Source organism: Hippichthys cyanospilos, chromosome 13 (assembly GCF_059441005.1).
Source record: "Hippichthys cyanospilos isolate Australia breed blue-spotted pipefish chromosome 13, RoL_Hcya_1.0, whole genome shotgun sequence".
NCBI classification, from domain to species: Eukaryota; Metazoa; Chordata; class Actinopteri; order Syngnathiformes; family Syngnathidae; genus Hippichthys; species Hippichthys cyanospilos.
In genome coordinates, this window is record NC_142381.1 from 14,526,003 (window position 1) to 14,547,704 (window position 21,702).

At 36.5% G+C, this 21,702-nt stretch overlaps 3 protein-coding genes across 7 annotated transcripts; 1 reads left to right on the forward strand and 2 right to left on the reverse strand.

Moving 5' to 3' along the window:
- Nucleotides 1-488: 488 nt before the first annotated feature.
- On the reverse strand, nt 489-8,660 carry LOC148413971 (protein eva-1 homolog C). Of its 4 annotated transcripts, none has more exons than XM_088431663.1 (8): nt 8,522-8,660; nt 7,007-7,206; nt 6,816-6,939; nt 4,314-4,466; nt 3,163-3,306; nt 2,978-3,049; nt 2,794-2,874; nt 489-894 (listed from the first exon to the last, which is right to left on the reverse strand). In XM_088431663.1, exons 1-8 carry the CDS (start codon nt 8,637-8,639, stop codon nt 587-589), a joined length of 1,200 nt encoding a protein of 399 aa, XP_088287789.1. In that variant the 5' UTR covers nt 8,640-8,660; the 3' UTR covers nt 489-586. The 4 variants fall into 4 exon arrangements, with proteins under 4 accessions (XP_088287789.1, XP_088287788.1, XP_088287791.1 ...); XM_088431662.1 differs by having other exon boundaries at nt 489-972; XM_088431665.1 differs by lacking the exon at nt 2,794-2,874.
- Nucleotides 8,661-12,087: 3,427 nt separating this feature from the next.
- Nucleotides 12,088-17,926, forward strand: clic2 (CLIC family member 2). Its single transcript, XM_088431734.1, has 6 exons — nt 12,088-12,257; nt 13,956-14,065; nt 14,481-14,606; nt 16,018-16,118; nt 16,195-16,376; nt 17,322-17,926. The coding sequence occupies exons 1-6, from the start codon at nt 12,204-12,206 to the stop codon at nt 17,481-17,483; spliced, it is 735 nt and encodes a 244-aa protein (XP_088287860.1). The 5' UTR covers nt 12,088-12,203; the 3' UTR covers nt 17,484-17,926.
- An 880-nt stretch (nt 17,927-18,806) lies between these two features.
- Nucleotides 18,807-21,495, reverse strand: urp1 (urotensin-related peptide 1). Of its 2 annotated transcripts, none has more exons than XM_088431736.1 (5): nt 21,405-21,495; nt 19,519-19,641; nt 19,380-19,405; nt 19,171-19,276; nt 18,807-18,838 (listed from the first exon to the last, which is right to left on the reverse strand). In XM_088431736.1, exons 1-5 carry the CDS (start codon nt 21,493-21,495, stop codon nt 18,807-18,809), a joined length of 378 nt encoding a protein of 125 aa, XP_088287862.1. The 2 variants fall into 2 exon arrangements, with proteins under 2 accessions (XP_088287862.1, XP_088287861.1); XM_088431735.1 differs by having other exon boundaries at nt 19,380-19,420.
- Nucleotides 21,496-21,702: the final 207 nt, after the last annotated feature.

The following is a 21,702-nucleotide window of genomic DNA, read 5'->3' on the forward strand; positions in this document are numbered from 1 at the left end:
TTCATGTGCAACTTCCAAATTGGCAAACTCCATCCAGAGTCGCCGTCAGTGATCAATAGCAAAGTGACGACATTGGGTTTGAGACTGCCTATAGGTGGGATTTAGTTACTGATTTGTTTAATATAATAGGAGAGTAAACATTTCGGTACATGCGCATTTCCGGGTTTTTGCTTCACGGTGGCCTTGAATAGATCGCTTCTCCAGACGCCATCAGGTCCCACAGACGCCAGTCAAATTGACATCTTCATTTAGAGGAAGGCGCATTACCGCCATCTACTGCGTTTGAGTATTTTCGCCGCTGCAACAAGTAAAGCCATTTTATGTTGCCAATTACATAGTCCGTATTTAAAGACAGATTTTTTTTCCCACGGCCCTTTCAGATTATGTTGGCTCTCCGGCAATTAAAAAAAAAAAAAACAAACGACACAATGTGTGGCGTACAGTTGTATCAGCAAAGTGGAGGCGCTCTAATAATTCCCTTTTCATCGGTAAGAATGAAATGTTTATTTATTTATTTTTTGCCGTCATACAGGTAAAAGTTGACAACGAGAATGTAGGGGTTCAGAGAAATTGTAATTATTGTAATTTAATTTGTAATCTGGTGAATGGCATAAGGGTTGGTGTCTGGATGGGGCCACATATCTCCATTGGGCAGGTCTGAAGTGCGTTCAGCCCTCTGTGTCATCATCTCCACAGTCAGCGTGGTGGGAGCGAGCACGTCCGCCATGCGATACGAATGAGTGAGGTGCCGAAAAGACGAAGCATCCGAGAGTGAGAGTTCATCATCGTCGTAGAGGTCCTCTGTGAGGTCCTTGTGCTGTCTGCTAGACCCTTTCAGCTCATCGTGCAGATCTGACACCAGCTCCTTCACATCCTTCACCAGCGTGGAGCGCACTCCAAACAGGCAGAGAAGGAAAATCAGACCAGCACAGATCCCGGAGACGAAATACAACGCCACTCGCTCGGGTACTCCTGAAAACAATGGAGACACATCTGTCTGAAACTACTATAAAGGCTGCACCATCAGAAATGCAAATTTGGTCATCATTAGTATGAAAGGACGCATTGTGCGTTTTCACTACACAACTTAAAAACAGTTCAAGTTGTCTTAATCCTTGTGGCATTATGTTAGAAATTATGGAAATTCCTTTGATTTTTTTATGAACTCATAAAATAAGCAATGGGGGGAAAAATCACGAGGGAGCTGAAATTTCCAGCAGATGATTAAAACATGTCAAATTTAAAAACACGACGATTCGGACAATTATGTGAGGGCAGCTGGACGTGCGAGAGTTTGTGTACAAAATTAATCATTGTCCAAATTTTCAACCATATAAAATCTTTATAATTACAATTTTTGAGATGCACTTTATTAGATTTATTCCATTGATTTTCTTGCGATTTTTGTAACATTCCGTTGCGCAGCGGTCAAACTATGTCAGCAAACAGAAAAGTCTTTGTTGACTTGTGTTTCACCTCAATACAGCAGCTGGCGGTAGAGACCAAGTTAACTGTTATGTCTTAAAGTTTCATCAGCACATCACAGACTATAAAGACAGACAATTTCTCTTTTTTTTGTGGTGTTAATAAATTCAACCTACATATGTATGGATAGAAAAAATGCCACTGAACAATTTGATTTGTTTTTACAAAATTAGGAAAGAAAATGCAATGTATATAATATGCAAAGTGTGGGCACAAGGTTGATATCATCCTATTATATGATTTTGTAATGGTGGTGGTTGTGTGTGTGTGTGTGTGTGTGTGTGGGGGGGGGGGGGGGGGGGGGGGGGGTTGACAAATCTGCAACTGATGGTCAGCAAGCCACACCCAGTCAAGAAATGATGTTGAAGGCCACGTTCAAAAAAGTGACCCAAAGTAGTTCTTTTTTTTTGCCTCGATGCCACCTGTGTCTGATCTTTTAATGGCAGTTTGAACAACACAGATAAGATTTGTTTCAAGAACAACACAGATAAGATTTGTTTCAAGCGCAACCAGGCCAGTTGGTTCGTGACATTGATCCATTATCCGATCTTTTGTCGCGCAACTCCAGTCTGATCGGTCAGGTCGCTTTCATTTAATCCGCACATCTCTCTCATCACTCTTGGCTTTGACATTGCTGCCACTGCTCCACAAAATGCCATGATCAAAAATCTCACTTCCTGTAAATTTCCTCTTTAAATGTGAGAGATTGATAATATCTTGTCTCAGATATGACAGCCATTTCAACATCAACAGGCAGTCCATTTAGCCATCAATTGTGGTACTTCCATAAACGCTAATGTTAAGCACACCTGCTACGTTGCAATGTCTTCAATACATATGTGGGAGAGTTTTGGACCATTTTTTGTTCACACACAGCTCACATAGAGGTCAAATTTAAATGTAAATGTAAATTTGATATGTGAATTACCACATAAAAAGACCCCCCCCCCCCCCCCCCCCCCCCCCAAAAAAAAAAAAAAGGAAAAAAAAACTGAATTGAGCATTAAGCCCTGCTGTCTGAACATAGCCAAATGGGTCCTTTATTTGCAGAGCTTGTATAATAACACCACCTTACTCTTTGTGCGGTATTTTGTCCACTTTACATCAAAGGCATTTCACATCAAAAGGAAATCATTGAAAGCTGAAATTTCACCCAATTGGTGACAAGATAAGAGTTCAACGTTTACAAGACCACTTAGTTGAGCCTTGGCTGACAAACTGTAAAAATAATGTGGGACAAAATGACCCCAAAAAGGTCAAAACACTGCACAAGGGTTAAAGTCGTGAATGAAAAATCATTGCACATACCCAACATTTTTTCTATCATCTCCAGAGTGTTGGTTATTAGCACATTTTGAGGCCTGTAGGTGGGGCCAGTGTACCATCCACCTGCAGGCGAGAGGGGCCTCTGCTCAGACGCCAATGAAAGTCACGTGTGCGACTATAAATTGGAATAAAACAGCATTGCAGTGGTGTTGCAATTTGCACTCACCGTGTGTGTAATCTGAAATCATGAAAGGATCTGTTGTTCCTCTCCCCACGTCTTCCAGAAGATACCTTGGCACTAGAAAAAGAAACAGAGAGAGCGAGAAAGATGTAAGTTGAGGATAAGCATTATAAACAAATTTCAGTGACATAAAAGAAAAAACATGAAGGAAATGACAGTTGGCTTCTCACCACAAGTATAGGACACTCGCAGGTGTTTCCTGGTGCCGGGGAAACACGGGTCCCCAAAGGTTAGGGTGTCAGCCAGCACTGAACAATTCGCCCTGCCATGACATCGACGTGAGACCCTCCTCAGAGCAGATGGCGATAAACACTCTGAAATTGACAATTCGAGCTTTGTTATCTGTGCACATTAATAAACATCACGGGCCTACATTTACACATTAAATTTGAATATTTTTTGACAAGAATGTTGACGTATTTCATTAGAAGTGCAATGATTGGTAAATTGACGAGTAATCGAATACCTATTTAATCATTCATTTTTTTGGTAATTGAACAATTGGTTGAAGCTAAAATTCCCTAAATGTTCTGAACATCAGTCTCCGAATGGAAATATTCCTAGATTTGTTTAGTCTTCTATGGAAGCATACTTTTTATCATTGCGTTGAATCAATATTATTTGTGGTGTTATTCTTTTTTCAATTATGGATCATACTTCGACGAGCAAAACGCATCTCTAATGATCTGCACGTATGAGAATGTTCAAAAATCAACATTTCCGGTGAAAGAGCTTTATCTATTTGAATGTTGATATTGATATTTAAGTTGCATGGTGCCGTATTTTGTTTTTGTGCTGTGGTTCTATATTTGCAGTGTGACGTCGGTCATCTTCATTTATATTTATATGTATAGGTAGATGTAGTCTGATGCTCAACATTTGGTTTTTTTTTTTTTCGTCTTCTACTGATTTTTTTTAGCCATGTTTTTATATTTGCATTGCAGTGTCCATGGCACAGAGTTACCAGTAATCATATTAATAACCCATCGAAAGTATTTCTCCATTTTGGGGATTTAATTGTCCAAAGGCGGCAAAAAAATTCTACGTATGGATTGGTATGAGGCCATTGAACATTTTGAGTTGCGAAAGTAAAAAAATAAAAAAATAAAAATCATAAATGACTAATTTATTGTACTTCGAGAACATAGTAAAGTTTTGGCTCAAATACTGCAAGTATTGTAAAAAATAAAACCAGGTCAAGACTCGAAGTGCACAGCCTGCCTCTGATTTTCCCTCTAAGAAAAGTGCAGTAATGAACTTCATCCGGGTCAACGACAACAACATTAACACCACGTTTTGCGTCCCTGTGACCGTTGCTGACCCATGTCCACCAACGAGCCAGGTCCCTGAGGACACAGAGGACTTCCATGCAGCAGATGTCCAAAGGTGGCTGAGTAGATGGCCAGCACGGTGTCATTCTTACATGCCAGCCGCAAGCGTTCATTTTCGCACACCAGTCTCGTCCGATGGTGCGCTGAAAACACGGAAAGACATCCAAGGAAAAATAATTTGAGGTACGAGTGTTTTGAGTTACAAGTGTGATCATGGAACTAAATTATCAGGTATCTCAAGGCACTATTTGTTTGAAACTTTGTAGTCCCTTTCAAAAGCAGCCAAGTCTGTACTGTTGGAATGACAACAGACAAGGGTTTAACCCTGAATCTTTTTGCAACAGCTTATGCAGGTGTGTTGATACAGATCCTGAAATGTACACAATACAGTTTACTCTAAAAAGATTAAATTTGGTCCTAGTCTAAATAGAGTAGAATTGAAAAGAAACAGCGTAAATCCATGTGTAAATTGTATTCTGTTTAGACTGGGACGAAATCAAATCTTTTTGAGTCAAATGTACTCAATATGTTGACAGTGTGCATCTGGTAGGGGTAAAAAAAAAAAAAAAAAAAAAGAACCCTAACCCCTGACATTTTGGGGAAAATTCAGCTCCCAAAGACTGTTTAGCAACATAAAATTTAATCATGAACCCCCCCCCCCCACCAAAAAGTCTCAGAAAATCTGAGTCCTCCTCAAAAGAATTGTATTTATTATTTTTTATGGCCAAATTATTTTTCCACTTCTGTCTACTCAAAATGACACCATATGTACTCAAGGCTTGGGTAATGACCAGTCATGGCACATCTTTTTTCTACTGTGGGTCATGTGACATTCACAGGCTGAGCTGTGATTGGGTGTCAGCTGAGCATTGAACACAACCAATGTCATATTTAATCAACAGCAAATGTGAAAAATGTGTTTTTTAAAGGTATTAAGTGTACAAGTTCCACAGTAAGTTAAGTATAGGCAAATTAGGGCTGTCATTATCAAATAATTTTCTAATAGATTGTTGTATTGATGTTCTATTGATGAATCAACTAATTGGATAATTTTTTTGCTTAACATAAAAGTGTATTAAAAAAACATTCTCAATGTGTTTATTTAACAATTATTGGTATTTGTTTTGTATTGTTAAGTGATTGAAAAATCAGCTAAACAACAATTAAACAATATCAAATGGAAAGGATTGATGGCATGCATACTCCATTCTTTCTGAAACTGATTCGGTCATTGGTTTCAAAGTAAAAGCAAAAGTTCTCAAATAACCTATTAACTGATTCGGTCATTGTTTTCAAAGTAAAAGTAAAAGTTTGCAAATATCCTTTTTTGGTTAAACATAAAAGATAATCTTTTTGTCATGAAGGACTTGAGAGGCTGAAATAAGAACAATTATAAGTTAGACAACTACTGCAAAAAAATATTAAAATTGTTGATTATTAATCTATGAAGTTTTTACAGCTCTAGAGAAAAAACATTTTTTACTGCTGAAATTACCTGACTAAGTTTAGCACCTCATAAAAGAAAAAGTAAACCAAAAAAATGTTCACCCTAAAATGTTCTGTGCAGCTTCACTAGTCTAAAAACTGTATTGCATTTATATTTGTTTTTGAAATGTTCTATTAAGCAGCAAAATTCATTGGTTTTAACTATCTCAGGTCACTGACCGTTGACTGAAAATGACACCACTCAGGGCTCAGGTAACAACCAATCACGGTTACGCTTGCGAATGACCAAACTCACATGACCAAACTCAGAAAACATGCGAGCTTTTGTTACCTGAGCCCTGAGCATCTGTGACGTCATTTTCAGTTGAGAGCAAGTGGCAAAATGGCCGCCCCTTAAGATGGATAAAAACAGGAGAACTTTGTTGCTTAACTGTTTCAGTGCCGTGAATTAGAATTATCTTTTTTACAATAGTAAAACACAAGAATAAATCATAAAATTTTCGTCAAATACATGTTTTTATGGAGGGTAGCTGACACCCTTGACTAATGCTTACCTAATATAAGCCAATTGAGCACTGTAGTGCTAACGGTGACCATTGGATGGTAGTGTTTCCATACTTACAACACATCTATTACCTACATGCAATTCAAAGTAAGGAATGGAAATCAATCTTTCATATGATACCACCCATGTTTACATCAACATAGCACACAATATTCTCTCGGCCTTTAAAGATGAGTGAAAATGCTAAATATACTGGCCGTCAAGAGGTTTCCTTTTCCGATACCGCTTAGCACTAAAAGAGTTCATTCATGTTTACAAAAACAAATAGGAGGCTGAGTAGAACATAATATTGCAAAGGGAAATTGAATTAAATTATAGTTTCAGTTACGTATAACAGTTTCAGGGTGAAACTGCTCTGAGTGAAGTTATCCGATTGCTGCCAAAATGTAACCATACCAACTAGAAGGTAAGTCTGGCAATAAATTTCAAAGCATTTCATGGCAGCAAAGTTTGAGAAGTTGCCATGAACATCTCCACCCACCTGGTTTGCACTTGTAGTACACTAGGAGGTATTTGCTGATGAGTGGGCACGGATCATCCCCGAAGACGGGGCCAAGGACGGGGATTTGACAGGACCGTTCATCCTGACACTCTGACAAGACTTTCTGTATTGAAAATAAAAAAAATCATTTTCCCATTGAAGTGAATGTGTCTCATTAGCACGGCGATCACCTTGATAGCGATCGGAGAGGAACACTCGCCGTCCTCGCTTAGATTTGTCTGCTGGCTGGGACACAAATAGCGTTGAGGAACTCGGCGTCCAAAGAAGGCTGATAAGACGGCCACGGACGTCCTGGCAGGACATTCGATGGTAAGCGTTTCCCCTTCGCAAGCATGCGCCGTGTGGTTTTTCAGAACACTGTGTAGATACACTCCAAAAGAAAAGAGAAAGCATGATGACAGAAGCATAAAATGTATTCACAAATGACTTGAAAATTTTTATCATTGATGGCATACAAGTTTATTATATGAACCATTTATTAAGAGTGAAAAAAAAAACACCATTTTAAACCCCAATTGCCAAATGGGTGTTGCCGTTCCAGTCTTTGGGTGGAGTTGTTTGAGATTTATTGGACTATGACCACATATGTAAACATGCACAACAATAGACAAGCGTGTGCATGTGTGTGTGTGTTTGTGTGTTTATTTTGGGCAGTACCAGGCACTAGCTTACAATGAACTATTATTAGGCCTCCCAGAGCATGAAAACACACACACACAATGCAAACTTTTCTACAAATAGAATAATCCAAACAATTGTCACGTTACAATCAAATACAAATGGCATAATGAGTCAGATCAAACAAATGAAGTACAATGATGATATTTTCAAAGCAAGTCTACATTCATTTCTCATTTTTAAAATCTCTTTGCACTGTTTTGCAATTTAGTAATCAAACGTGGCTACATTTTTTACTTATGTGTTGAATTGATGTGGAATAAAGGGTCTCTATGTGTGTGTATGATTGTGTGTGTGTGTTTGCTTGGGCAGGTTTTTGCAGTAACCCTTCCTAAAATAAAAAGGCAAATGTCACTTTTGTATTTTTTTTAGTAATCTAAAAAAATAAGGAAATACTGATTAGATTATAATATCGCTACATTATAGATAGATTTTGTGTTAAGAAGGAAATGAGTGACTGTTTTTTCAGGAAGATATTATCTTAGCGGTTCTCAGATGGGGGTGTGATCACTGCTTTAAGGTTTGGAGAATTTAACAGGGTTGCAGTAGGCTACAACAGAGCTAATTTAATGTTTTTTTCTAGACTGAAACAGAACGTGTCTCTTTTCAAATTAAGAGCAAATAAATTGGAACATAAAGCAAATTTTGCTTGTGCTCTGCTTACTCCGATGCAAAATGTTGTTTGTATTTATTTTTTAAACTTTATATAGATGTGTGTTGCAATCAGCGATGTAATTTAATGGCAGGTGAGCTAGAAACAAAACAGAGAACGCACATTGTATCTTCTGGAGTTGCTGAATAAAATACACCTAGAGATACCGCTAAAATATGTAGTTTTAAAATTTATTGTATCAGACACAGATGACACAGCATTGTTTTAAATGATTTTTTTTTTTTTTATCTAAAAATGCTTTGTACCAGTTAGGAGGTACTTTACCGAAAAAAATATCTGAGGTTGTGCATCAAGAAAAGACGTATCTAAATAATATGACCATTCAAGTACTTACGAGAAAAATCAGGTGCTGAAAGGGCAATGTTGCTTTCCAGAGCCAAAAAACAGAGAAACCAGCTGAACCTCCTCAGCGATGTCATTGTGCTCCCTTTTGTTGTAATCTCAGCTTGCATTTCTGTTAATGGCCCTGCAGAGATCAGGAGATCAATGCCGCCATTGTTTTTAACACAGGGTCACTTTTAACTGAGAATACAGTTCTGGGAATGAAAATCTGTGAGAATTACAGGCAATCCAGGTTGACTGTGTTTTGATAATATTTCCCTACATAGATTGACAAAAGAAGAGCGTAATTTATTTCTGTTGTTGTTTCTGTTATTGTTTTTTATGCAAATATATATATATATATATATATATATATATATATATATATATATATATATATATATATATATATATATATATATATATATATATAAAATTCATGAAGAACCTACTCCATTTTTTCCTGAAATATTTACCTCATTTAAAGTGACAGTGTGTAACATTTAGTGCCACCTATTGGTGAACTGACACAATGCACCAGTTTTGGAATACGCACACTACTATGCTGCATTCAAGGAAGGTGACACGTCTGATTTATCCCACTCGGGTTGTTCCATTTCCAATCTCAAGACAAGTGTAAGCAAAAAAAATGGCTGACTCGAATAAAATGTTTATTGCTCTGGTCCATCACATCAAATTTAGACTTGCAGCAGTACTTCCTTTAGAATATTCTTTATTTGTATAAATAAAGAATTATCATATCTTAAAAGCCTTTCATGGATTTCACAGAATAATATTTTGCAAGCTCGAGAACGGCATGTCTTCACAAGGTCAGTGCAAATCAGGTTTTGCATAGATTGACACAGAAATCGTTATAAATCAAATCATTTTAAATACCAAAATCAGTTTGAATGCAATTGGAAACTCCCCCTCCTCCCTAGTTAGTTCCCTGCACAAAAATGCTGTCTTTGTTTTAGACACGTTGTCATGGCGCAGGTTTTGTTATTTGACAATTTAGTTTTATCTTGGCTGCAGGATTTATTTTTTTCTTCACGGTAAAAATCCAGTTTCTCTTGTTGTCAACATAGAAGGTCCTGTTCGTCGAGATAAGGTATTTTTTTTCAGGATGTTACTTGGAGTTGCTGCGTGTGTGCGGCAGAGATACAGTATGTGTGAGCCTCTTAACAAGATAGCGCCTTCCTATCGTTTTGTCTATGCGTGAGTGGGAGGGGGTGAAAGGTCAGCGGCGAGCTCCCTTATTTCCCGTTTCTCTGCCGTTTCCAGAATGACTGGAAATTCCAACCGGGGGAACATCCTTACAGCAATGCCCAAATCAGCATTTTTCTTTTTCTATTTGAACATTTGTTTTGTCCTTCTTCCTCAAGCATACTGTTGCTACGGCGACGAAACACTCGACACGCCATACGTTTCCACCGCTGAATGGCGAATGCGGTCATTTGTCACACAATCTCTGATAAACACTCCCTCCGCGGCAGCAAATGGGACAACATAATGACGGCTTATCATTTCATTCAATATTTGTGGCACTCCTTCTTTATTGAGCAAGTGAATTCCATTCAGCTGGGAAGGGTCAAACTTTACTTGTACAGTTGTCCTGGAATACGGTGAGCACATAATCCAGATAGCTGGAGCCCTCCCTTGCTTAGAATTCCGCCAGTGGATCATTAATTTGAAGGTATTCATTGGAATTTCAATGTGAAATGTTCACATTGGTCATGCTCCCACAAAGTGATAAAAACTCAAATCATTAGGGGGGCAGATAAGCTGTACAGTTCGCTCTTGGAGGGATTTAGTGTGTTGTTTTGTTTTGTTTTGTTTTTTTTTTTCCCTTCAAATTCCTTGTAAGGGAAGGAAGTACTGAAGAAGGGAGTTTTAAATTCCACTTCCTTCAGTTCTAGTAAGGGATACCCCTTTACAGTAAATCCCCAAACTGAGTCTACTGCTCCATACAGGTCACATTTATGTACTGCTATAGTTAAAGGATTGGCGAGGGGGCATTTAGGCTTTAAAGTTAAAAATTTTTGAAAGTTTATTTAAATTGTTTTTCCCTATTTAAGGGATACAATTTTAGGTATACTTATACACTTATTTTTATAGATAATCACCTTGTTTAGGGTCACCGGGCAAGTGGGGGACGAGGGGGGGATTTGTGAAAAACAACTGAGAAGCACTGTTTTGAACATAAAGATAATGTGTTTATATTATGCCTTTTTACCATAAAACTGCTATTTTAGAGGTTGATCTGCAAATAAATAAAGTAATTCAAGACTTACGTTGCTATGCTCTTTTTCATACCCTACTGAGACCCAATTTATTTATGTCCACTGTAGTGGATATTTGTTTTTGATCATACTTTTCCACTCATCTGAGGTACTTTACTAAGTTGTGTCCTCAGCAGAGGACATGCTGGCTTTTCCATTGATCTCTTAAGTGTTTGGGCAATAAAATAGTGCAATCTAATTTAATGCTTTATAATACCATGAAAAACATTTACCTTAACCCCTGAAGTCCCTTCATGTGCCCCCATTTGAAAACTGCTGATTTAAACTATGGTGTATAAGATGTTACATTGGCTTAAACCTCTTTTTATTCAATACAATACATTATATTTGTTAAATACAGCTCAGTTGTATTTAACTTTTAAATACAATTTACAGTAATGGCATTTAATCTTTTATCACAATTCATATACGTATTAAGTTGTTATTTTTCTTTAATTAGGGGCATTTAACTCATTTAACACCAAAGACATAATTTTATGTTTTTTCCCCCATCCGCACATTCAATTCCAGGATTTTTTTTCAAGGGATTGGCTAAAGGAAGGTCTAAAAATGTGTGGTACTAAACGAATTAGAGTAATTGAATATTTATTTAAGTGCTAAAGTAATCTTACTCTAGTACTTCATTAATGAAAGTAATTGATTAATTTTAGTACTTTAGTACCTAGATTAATTAAAAACTAACTCAAAAGCAATTGATTTGTAAAGTACATTAGTACTTTAGCAGTTAATGTGTTTAATCACTTTAGTGAATCATTACATAGTAAAGTAAAGTAATCAACTACTTTAGCACTTAATTTCCCAAACGAATTGATTACTTTAGTGCTTAATTCTTTTAGTACCAACTATTTTTCAAGCTTTCCTAAGGCAAATACTTAAAAATAATTCAGGATTAAATATCTGCCTTTAAAAAAAAAAAAAAGTCAAAATATATCTTTGTGACTTCAATAAGTTAATGTTAATGTCTAGTGTTTTTTGAAAGAAAAAGATCTATAAAAACAAAAAAACCCCACAGCTTTAAATATAAGATTTAACTGTATCCTCCCCACTTACGTAAATGATTTTGTTTATTAAAGAGGGAAAGTACTCCATCATATCCCGCCCCTCCACATCTCACAGTATTGGAATGAGTCACAACTTTATGGGCTGTTGCGTATTGCAATATGTATTGCAAAAGTGGCTATTTTAAGCCGGCCTCATAGATTTTATAAGAGCGTGTACCCCGCCCCTTTTTCTGGGTCCTCCCCCTCCACTGGCTTGTCATGTGTTGAGGGTGATATATCCTCGGAACAACCAGCAACCCCGAGGTGTCTCATAGTCTCCTGACATCTTCGCTCGCTCCTCTTATTACTCTTTCGACTTATTTTTGAGGCTTTTTTGACTTTTGGGGACGGCATGGCTCTGCGGCAACATTCCGAGAAGGAACCAAGTATTGAGTTATTTATTAAGGTCAGTATTTTGATTTTTAATTCAAAAATATATTTTTTCCAAGATTTTTTGTTTTCATTGGGACAAAGCCTGTCTCGCAAATAAGGCGCCTCTGTTCATTTAAAAAAGGTCAAACGGAATCAATATAATCAATCAAAGGACCACTCCTTTTGATTTGCGTGTTCTTCTGACGTTTTAATGTTTGGATCCATCAGCTGAGCTCTGTTTTTATCAGCGCACAGGCACGGCCTTATCGTGGCCCGAGAGAGCGTGCTGTGTGTTGACTGGCCCCTAAAGCCTGGCGCCGCCACACCCACCCTAACCATGCACATGTAGTCAAGAAAATGCCTCCTTGTTTTTCCACAAAACATCCATTTTCTGTCTAATGTCACAGCGCGGCTGAGTTTGGGTGGAGTACATCCCTGAAGGTTGATCCCCAAAAAGACCCCGAGCTGCAAAATTCTTTATGAGCTGTGAAATGGGCTTTCTTGGCTGTGCTAGAGGCAAGGGAGGAACTGATGTCTTCGGGCTTTATTTGGCGTTAAAGTCGAGTTATGGTGTGTCTTGAGAGTCTCAGCTGTTTAAAACATGACACAGGCACACCCACTTTCATACACAGGAAAACGGGGTCCAGGCTTGTAAATCCTTTACGCGCAGTGATTAATGACTTTCCATATTTGCACGCTATTGAAATTTGGCCCGTAATTTGACATAGTCAATTTATTGCCATGTTCTACGATGTATACTCTAATTTTAAATATTTCTGCCATAAAAGAATGGAAATGTAATGCATTTTAAAACCCCACTTGACTGCATGTTTAAAGGCATATTTTAACATTCCTAACCTTCAGTGTAAAAGCTCGTAGCTGATGTTTACTTGTACAACAATTAATTTGTCACTTTTTTAAAAAACATCAGAGATCGAAAATCTTCCAAAAGCTCAGAATTGCTTATGAAGATTTACTTATTCCTCTGAAAACAAACTATTTATGAACAACTAATTAGTGTGTTGTTGAATCAGATTTAAAAAATTATCATTTTACTTGGGAAAACAATGATCCACATTTTTTGCCAATATTCTAACGATTTATGAATCGAAACAGCAACCAAATTATTAAAAACAACGGCAGTCTATTTTCTCCACTACCACTTTGGAAAATTTGAATTTTTAAATGAAGGAATGGAAATGAAAACTTTTCTTTAAATCTGATTAATCCACTTTTAGATGATGTACTATTTTTATTTGTATTAGGTATGCATTCAGCAAATTTAAGATACTCTTTCAGTTGTCTCAGCAGTATAATGTAAAAAAACATGGCCTAAATATGAATGATGACAACATATATTCACATATATTCTTTATCCTCTGTGAAGATCTACTGCAGTTTACTGAGCAACTGTGACTATCTCTTTTATATACATCTGTATGCATGTGTTATACTGCTCACAGGTAGCCAAGGAACTGGTGTCTTGACTGTTATTCGGTTCAGTCTATCATTTCTTTTGTAAGGGTTAGGGTTAGGGTTAGGTTGGATCACAGAAATTGTACATAAAGGCACAAAACTTGAAGTCACATGCTGAGAGTGAATTTACACGCTTCTTCCACTGCAAGACAAAGCCTGCGTTCCAACTTGCACTGAGCACCCCACCCTACATGTGCCGTGGAAAGTTAACAAGCAGGAAGGAAACCTCTGCATTTTCTCTTTGTTTGTACGGCAGGCCGGTCATGACGGTGAGAACGTGGGCAACTGTCCCTTCTGCCAGAGGCTCTTCATGGTGCTGTGGCTGAAAGGAGTCAAGTTCACCGTGACCACAGTGGACATGAGGAAGTAAGCACGCCTCCTTTTCCTCTCAGCCTTATGTACTCAAAGACGCTCTATTAGGAGGGAGGAACTGGGATGTTGTTCTTTTTCCCCACTCAAAACCTTTCACACCGTCAGCATGTATAAAAGCTCTGTACGGCCCCATAACAAACATCCTTTAATTTACTTGCATTGTGTGAACTTTGTACGAAGGATGGAAAAACAGAATCAGGAAGCCTAATATATATATATATATATATATATATATATATATATATATATATATATATATATATATATATATATATATATATATATATATATATATATATATATATATATATATATATATATATATATATATATATATATATATATATATATATATATATATATATATATATCATGTTAAGTTGTTTTTCCACTTTGGTGTTAACTTCAGGAAGCCGGCAGAGCTGAAGGATCTGGCCCCCGGCACCAACCCGCCTTTTCTGCTCTACAACGGCACCCTCAAAACAGATTTCATCAAAATCGAAGAGTTTCTCGAGCAAACGTTGGCTCCTCCCAGGTATGAAATTTAATAGGAGTTCTATAGAAAGCAGCATATGGGTAGCAATGCTGCCTCACGGTTCTGAGTTTCAGAGTTTCAATCTCAGCATTGAAAGAAGACACTAGGGAGCTGAAATTTCTACAACCACATACTGTACCATTTCTTGGCTAAAATACAGTGAGTATGATGTGGAAGAAAATGCCACGAAAATGATCAAAATACTGCACAAGGAATTTCCTGTGCTTGTGTTGATATTCTCTAGGTACAGTACTATGGCTTCCTGCTGCATTCTGGTACTATCAGCTGAGTCATTCTACAGTTTACTCACCAAATTGCCCACATAGTTTTCTGCCAAGAGCTAAGAGGCTTTGAGATAAATATCTAACATGTTCGTGGTAAATATTAAAGCTTAAATTAAGCTAAAAATTAAGCTAAACTGTATTTTCTGTTCATAATATTTTGTCAGAGTAAGTAACTTAGAGCAGTGGTTCTTACTCCCTTTTGTCTTAATGTACATTGTGAAATATTTTTTTTCAGCCAAATACCCTGTCAACAGCGTGAAGCATGAAAAAAATAAATACAGGCAAAATATAGGCAGATTTTATGCACCAACTCCAGAATATAGCTATGTACTGTCTTTTATTTGATTTGTGTTTCATCTCTAAATTGCATCCCTAATGACAATGTGCAAAAACGACATACAACACTTGCATCAATTAATTTGCTCTTGATTTGAAAAGAAAGCTGCACTGTTCTTGTCACAGCATCAAAAAACATTCAAATGTATTTTATTAAATTCTCAAAGTTTGATGCTAGCACCTCCATTGGTACTTGGGTTCACTCTCGTGATACTTGAGAGGTACTGAAGAATTCTAGTCACGGTCTTAGTGGTTCAATGTGTTCTCATGAACACACTGTGACACTGATTTTATGATTTTTTTGGTGGCACGGTGATATTTTAGACCTGGATTCAACAAGTTATCAAGTTTGGGCCCTTGTGGTCATGATAACAGAAGCCGGGAAGAGGAGTTAATTTGCATGACAGAAAACCCCCTCTTCAAAACAGCTGATTTCAGTGAGGCTTGAAATACTGGGTAAAATGTGCTATAAGTCTTGTTCCTTATTTTTTTTTTCTTTAGATACTATGAACCTGATTCTGAAAATGCATAATATGTCTCTTCTTTGATTATATTTTTGGCTATAGAAAACCAATAAGACACACACACACACGCACACACACAAGTAGCCCTACTACCATCTCCATCCCATTATTATTTTTGGTTCATTATTAGATATCACTCAAATTATGTTGTACCTAGAGAAATGTCCAACTCATTCAGTGCCAGCTATATATATAAGCTATATATATAAGTCTTTGGGATTGAATAAATGAGAAGCATATCACAAGAAATTTGTCCTGCCTTGACAGGTATCCCCACCTCAGCCCTGTAAACAAAGAGTCCTTTGACGTGGGTGCTGACATTTTTGCAAAGTTTTCCGCCTTTATAAAGAACGCACCAAACAATGCCTGTGAGTCTACTTCCTTCGGAGCATAATTGAAGCTTCATCAGATGGAGATTAACAGAAGAAGACGCTTGTTTTACAGTTCAGGAGAAAAACCTGCTGCGGGAGTTTAAGCGCCTGGACAATTACCTGAACTCTCCGTTGCCCGAGGAAATTGATCACAACTCAAGAGAAGCAGTGGGTGTATCCAAAAGGAAATTCTTGGATGGAGACCGTCTCACTTTAGCCGACTGCAACCTTCTCCCCAAGCTGCATGTCATCAGGGTGAGACAGCCATTATTGCATGTTGAAAATATTTTTAGCTCATAATCTAATATGCAGGTATTCTTTTTTGTTGCTCCTCATTTGTTAACTTTCCAGAGCACCTAATATAGAGGAACATATAAAAAGCAACAACCAAATACACAATACTATGTAAGCTATAGATAATAACAATACAAAATATGCAAGTGATAGACTTGAGATCTTTTTTATCAAAACTGCTGTGGACCAGTGCAGTATTTGTATAGACAGTGAGAATTATTAAAATCACATTTATGATGACTTGTCATGAAATTTCACTTAGAATTAATATGATTGCATAATTTGCAGAAATGTGAAGAAATGAACGAACAAATTTGATTTGATTTGATTTGTTTCATTGTACCAAACCAAAAACAATACAGCAGCATGTGTTTTTGTTGGAAATGCAATGAAAAAAAAGCTTTTTAATAGTGCTCAGTCATTTATCGCTAGCCTTCCATTCAAAATACACCTACTACAAAAAATACCATAAGTGAAAAAACTCCAAGTAGGGTTAGATTTTTTTTTTAATTGAATTTAATTGAATTTTTTTATTTGATTTTTGTTTATAATATTTTTGTTTACAGTGTGTATATGTTCATTATTCTTTTTTAGTTATCATTATTTTTCCCTTTATTATGTGTTAATATGTTTTGATTCAGTATATGTTTCTTTATATACATCATCGTATATACATAATCGTATGCGCTACGGCTATGCGATTCCACGTACCATTTTAACACACTCTCAAATTTCCAGCCTTCCAAAAAAGTTGGCTGTAGTAATGATCTGTGTGGAAAAATAACCATTAAAAAAATATGCGGAAAATATGCAAACATCTGTGATATGAAATTAGATATATACAATTTAGAAACCAAAGTAAAAACGTGAAATGTGATCATTTAATGTTCTTTTGTTTGAATCCAGGTTGCCTCCAAGAAGTACTGCGGCTTTGACATCCCGGCCCAATTGACAGGTGTGTGGCGATACTTAAACAACGCCTATGAGCGGGAGGAGTTCAAACAGACCTGTCCGGCAGAAATCGAAATCGAGAAGGCTTACTTCGGAGTGGCTAATAAGAGGAAATAAAATGTTCATTCACCATTTGTATAGGGTGCTGCGTGGTGCCAAAGATATTACAGCCATCAGTCATCACACATATTTTTGTTAGGGTTTTTTTTTATAGCAGTTCAGAAGGTTTGTTTGTTTTCAGCCATATATCGCCCTCGTGCCTTGGATTTCCTACCACTGCCTCAAAAGCGCAAATCACAAAGCACACACAATCTTTTATAGTTTTTGACTGTCACCAATGAGACCAATTGTGCAATTAACTGTTTATTTAATTTACAAGATTTATGTTTATAGTGTACATACATACAGTATTTTTTCCAATTGTTAGTGAGAGTAAAACCCTTCAAAACTGTTCCTTTTTTACGCTGAAAATCAATTGTTCTTGTTTACCCTTTTCCGTACTAACGTTAGTGACATGATGGAAATGTGACACTTTCAAAATAATAAAATAATCAAAAGTGTTTGTCATCTGTATGTTGTGTTTCTATTGTGAGGCTTTCAGCTCTTTTACCATTTTGCTTTTCCCGCCACAATCTTTAGCTTTGTGTAGAAATGAGGGTTGAAAACATTTAAAAAGCTCAATTAACACGGACATAGAAAATCATTATGCAACGCTGCATCTTCTAAAGCCATAAACACAGAAAATATAGTCTGTAATGCGTGGGTGGCGACCTCAAGTGGACAATATTAGCACCTGCACCTCTATTGTCGTTATCGCTGGTGAACGATGATCTTGTCGTTTGGTGACCCGGTGAAGGGATGGGAATCAAACCATTATAAAAACAAAACTGTGGAACTAATACAACTTTACTACATGCTGAAAATCTGCACATATTGGCGTAATAATTTCGTATTGAGTTTCTGAAGGGACTACTCGACCGAGCCAATCAGAGACGCCGATATGTGACGTCAACCGTCTTGACTAATGAGAAGCGCTGTACTTCAGGCATTCGCGTCAAGGTAAAAAAAAAAAAAACAACAACAACAAAACAGCAAAACATGACTCTAAAGTTAAAAGTTTTTTGAGTAATATTTTGCACTTTTTTAATCTCAACCTCATTTTTATCTTTATTTTCAAAGTTAAATGTTTTTCGGTAATATTTTGCAAATTTCAACGACCTCATTTTTATCTGACAACACGATAGATCAATGTGAAAACCGTTGTAGATTAAGTCTAAAAATATTGCAGCTGAAACCTTTGTATCAATATCACAAATAATACACAAATCACTTGTCTAATAATTTAATCAGTCACAAAAAAGACAATTTTACAACTTTAAAAAATAGAAATTTCTTCATTCAGTGGTGAAAGGGGTTTTGTGGCTGTTTCCCTTCTGCAGTCTAATTGGTCACGCAGTATTTCCAGAAACATGCTGTGAAAGCAACACAGAATTGTCAAGACATTAGGAACCAGAAAATGTTTGTATTGCAACAATGGTAATGATTGCTCTGAATAGCAGTGACGATTGCTTCTTTGATGACGGGAACTGCAAATAAACATAAGAAAATGAATCGCAAATTCCGTGTTTTGCCATGAGTCTTTGTTTATAATTTATTTTCTTTTGTTTGTTTTTGTTTGTGATTTTTGATTTTCTGTTGTGCATTCATTTTTTTGGTGATTTGCATTTCTTGGCCACTACTAAGTTGTCCAAATAGGTGTTTGCAACGTATTAAGGTGTGTGAGTGTTTGTCTGCTTTGGCTTACCTCTTTTATTGGTTTTGGGCAAGCCTTGCTCTGACCTGACAAAAGCTTGAGAACGAAGCTTGTCAGCTGCGGCCAGCTTTAAAACCACTTCCTTAAGATCCTGAATCTTTACAAATAAACAGATGAAAACATCATGCACACATGCAGAGGTTTTTTTTTTGTTTGTTTTTGTTTTTTTTTTACATTCAAATAGATTCTGTCAGATTTACCATGTTTGCATAGTTTTCCTGCTGTACTGAATCCCCTGGCCCTTTACAAAACAAAAACAAAACAAAAAAACATGATGTTTCATTGCCTGAATTATTGATGTTTGCTATTGAAATGGTGCAAATAAATGTATTCAACTACCTTTGTTCCAGGATTGTCTTTGCCCTTTGTGCTGCATCAACAGAGGATAGAGATTATTCACCTCTTTCTGTTCTACTTCTGTATTGTAAGAAGAATCATCTGGCACCAGACTCTGTAGGAAATCTGCGCAAGAAAACATGATACATTGTTTTGCTAAATATTTAAATAAATACATCATGTTTGTTGAGCCGTTAAGAAAGCCGTTGATCCAAAAGAAAAGGAAATGTTCAAGATTTAAGAAAATTAATATTATAAAAATAATAATAATAATAATAATAATAATAATAATAATAATAATAATAATAATAATATGTCCCACTCTATTGGCCTGTATTGATTGGTAAAAAAAATATAAAACCGACAACACGTGCTTGAGTAGGGACATTTGGGGATTTTGCTTTTTTTTTGTAATAATTTTAATTGTTTCTGTGATTTTTTTCTCAATTAAAAGTGAGTAAATTCAGCTGAAAACAACAAGATCACATTATAAAATAAAATAAATTTAGATAAAATAACAACGCATTCAACTGAAAAATACAATGAAAGGTAGAAAATCATAAAGATAAGTTTTAAATCTGGATGTGATCCGAACAAAGCATAGTAATTAAACTAAAAAAAAATGTATTAACAAACTAAACTATGTCCATCCAAATGAAAACAAATGAAAGAGGAAGACAGAAAGTGAATGCAACCCATTTAACATTTAGTGTCATTTGCTAAAAGAACAAATGACTGGCGTGAAAAGAGTTAAAATAGCAACATTTCCAGTAGGGTGTGTCAAACAAGGAGAACAATAGTTTGAGTAAACACAAATGGGAATGAGAATGTTTTAGATTTAATATTGTTCCTTCAAATTCATATTTTGTTTTACATTGAAAATACCATAACTGCGCATTTTAACAGACGTGTGTCACTTAAAACAGTAATTCTTAAAAGGAGGTTCCAATAAGATGAAGGCACTTCAGGGTTTTTAATCACAGGAATGGCAGAATTTTCAAATTAAGAGCTAATTAACTGGAACAGACAGGGCCTTATTCCTAAATTATATAATGATGACTTTACAAAAAATTGTGTTTGCTTTTATTTTAATCCTCAAACTGACACATTTGAAAGTTAAGGTTGAATCTAGTGTTTCAGTACAAGATGTCGGCTTGTCTTGTGTGTAATTAAAATATCCATTAAAAATGTCATTGTATGAGAATGTTTTCTTTTTCTTTTCTTTTTTTTTTTGTACAATTGTTTCAAGAATAAGATAAAGCTGAGTCAAATATGACCCAATAATATTATTGGTGTTTGTGAGTTTGTGAGCAGGATTACACAAAAATAAATACATAAAATAAAATAAAATCAGAACTTTTTTGAATATTTGCAAATCCCCTTGGGTCAAATTGACCCATGACATCATCACCAGTCAAAATAAAACAAATGTAACACAAGATTTGCAGGATTATACGTAAAAATGTTTGTGAAATTTTATGAATAATTGCAAATGACTCTGAGTCAAAGTGACCCGGGATCTTATTACCACTTGAGAGATACAAACAAAACACACAAATACACATTGAGTGTTGCCTTAGTTAACTTGTGAGTGGATTTCCATTTAAAAAAAAAAAAACACTTTTGGATTCATTCATACACCTTCACGTCATCTTGACAGAGAGACATTCTTTCTGTTCTTGTGAAGTAAATTTGAATTATACTGATTTTCAACAGATTTTGGTGACTATATATGCCCGGGTCAAAGTGACCCAGGGATACCACTGCTATTCCTCCCAAACAAACATACCAGGAGGGTTAAGTTTGGAACAGATGCACACCCAAAAATCAAAGGTCCAATATTTGAGATTTTAACGCCGGAAAAACGGTTTGGAAAAATTGTTTCTTACCTGACCCTGTCTGCAGATTGGAGTCGGGATAAAGAGGTAGCGCGTGTGTCCATCTTGCAGCCAGTAGGTAAAGCACAGCCAGAGACAGCATGGTGACTTTGTGGGCAGTTGGCCTTGTTGCTTCCAGCCTGGCAAAGAACTTGACTTATATACCCGCACGCCGGCCATCCATCACAAGCGATCAATACATTATCATCAGAGCCAGCACGCTCCTTAATGGATCGGGGCGTCAGACGCCATTTAGGGGAAGCCTGTCAAGTCGGCTGCGGCCTATCTGTGCTTGTACAGGGGAGCCTAA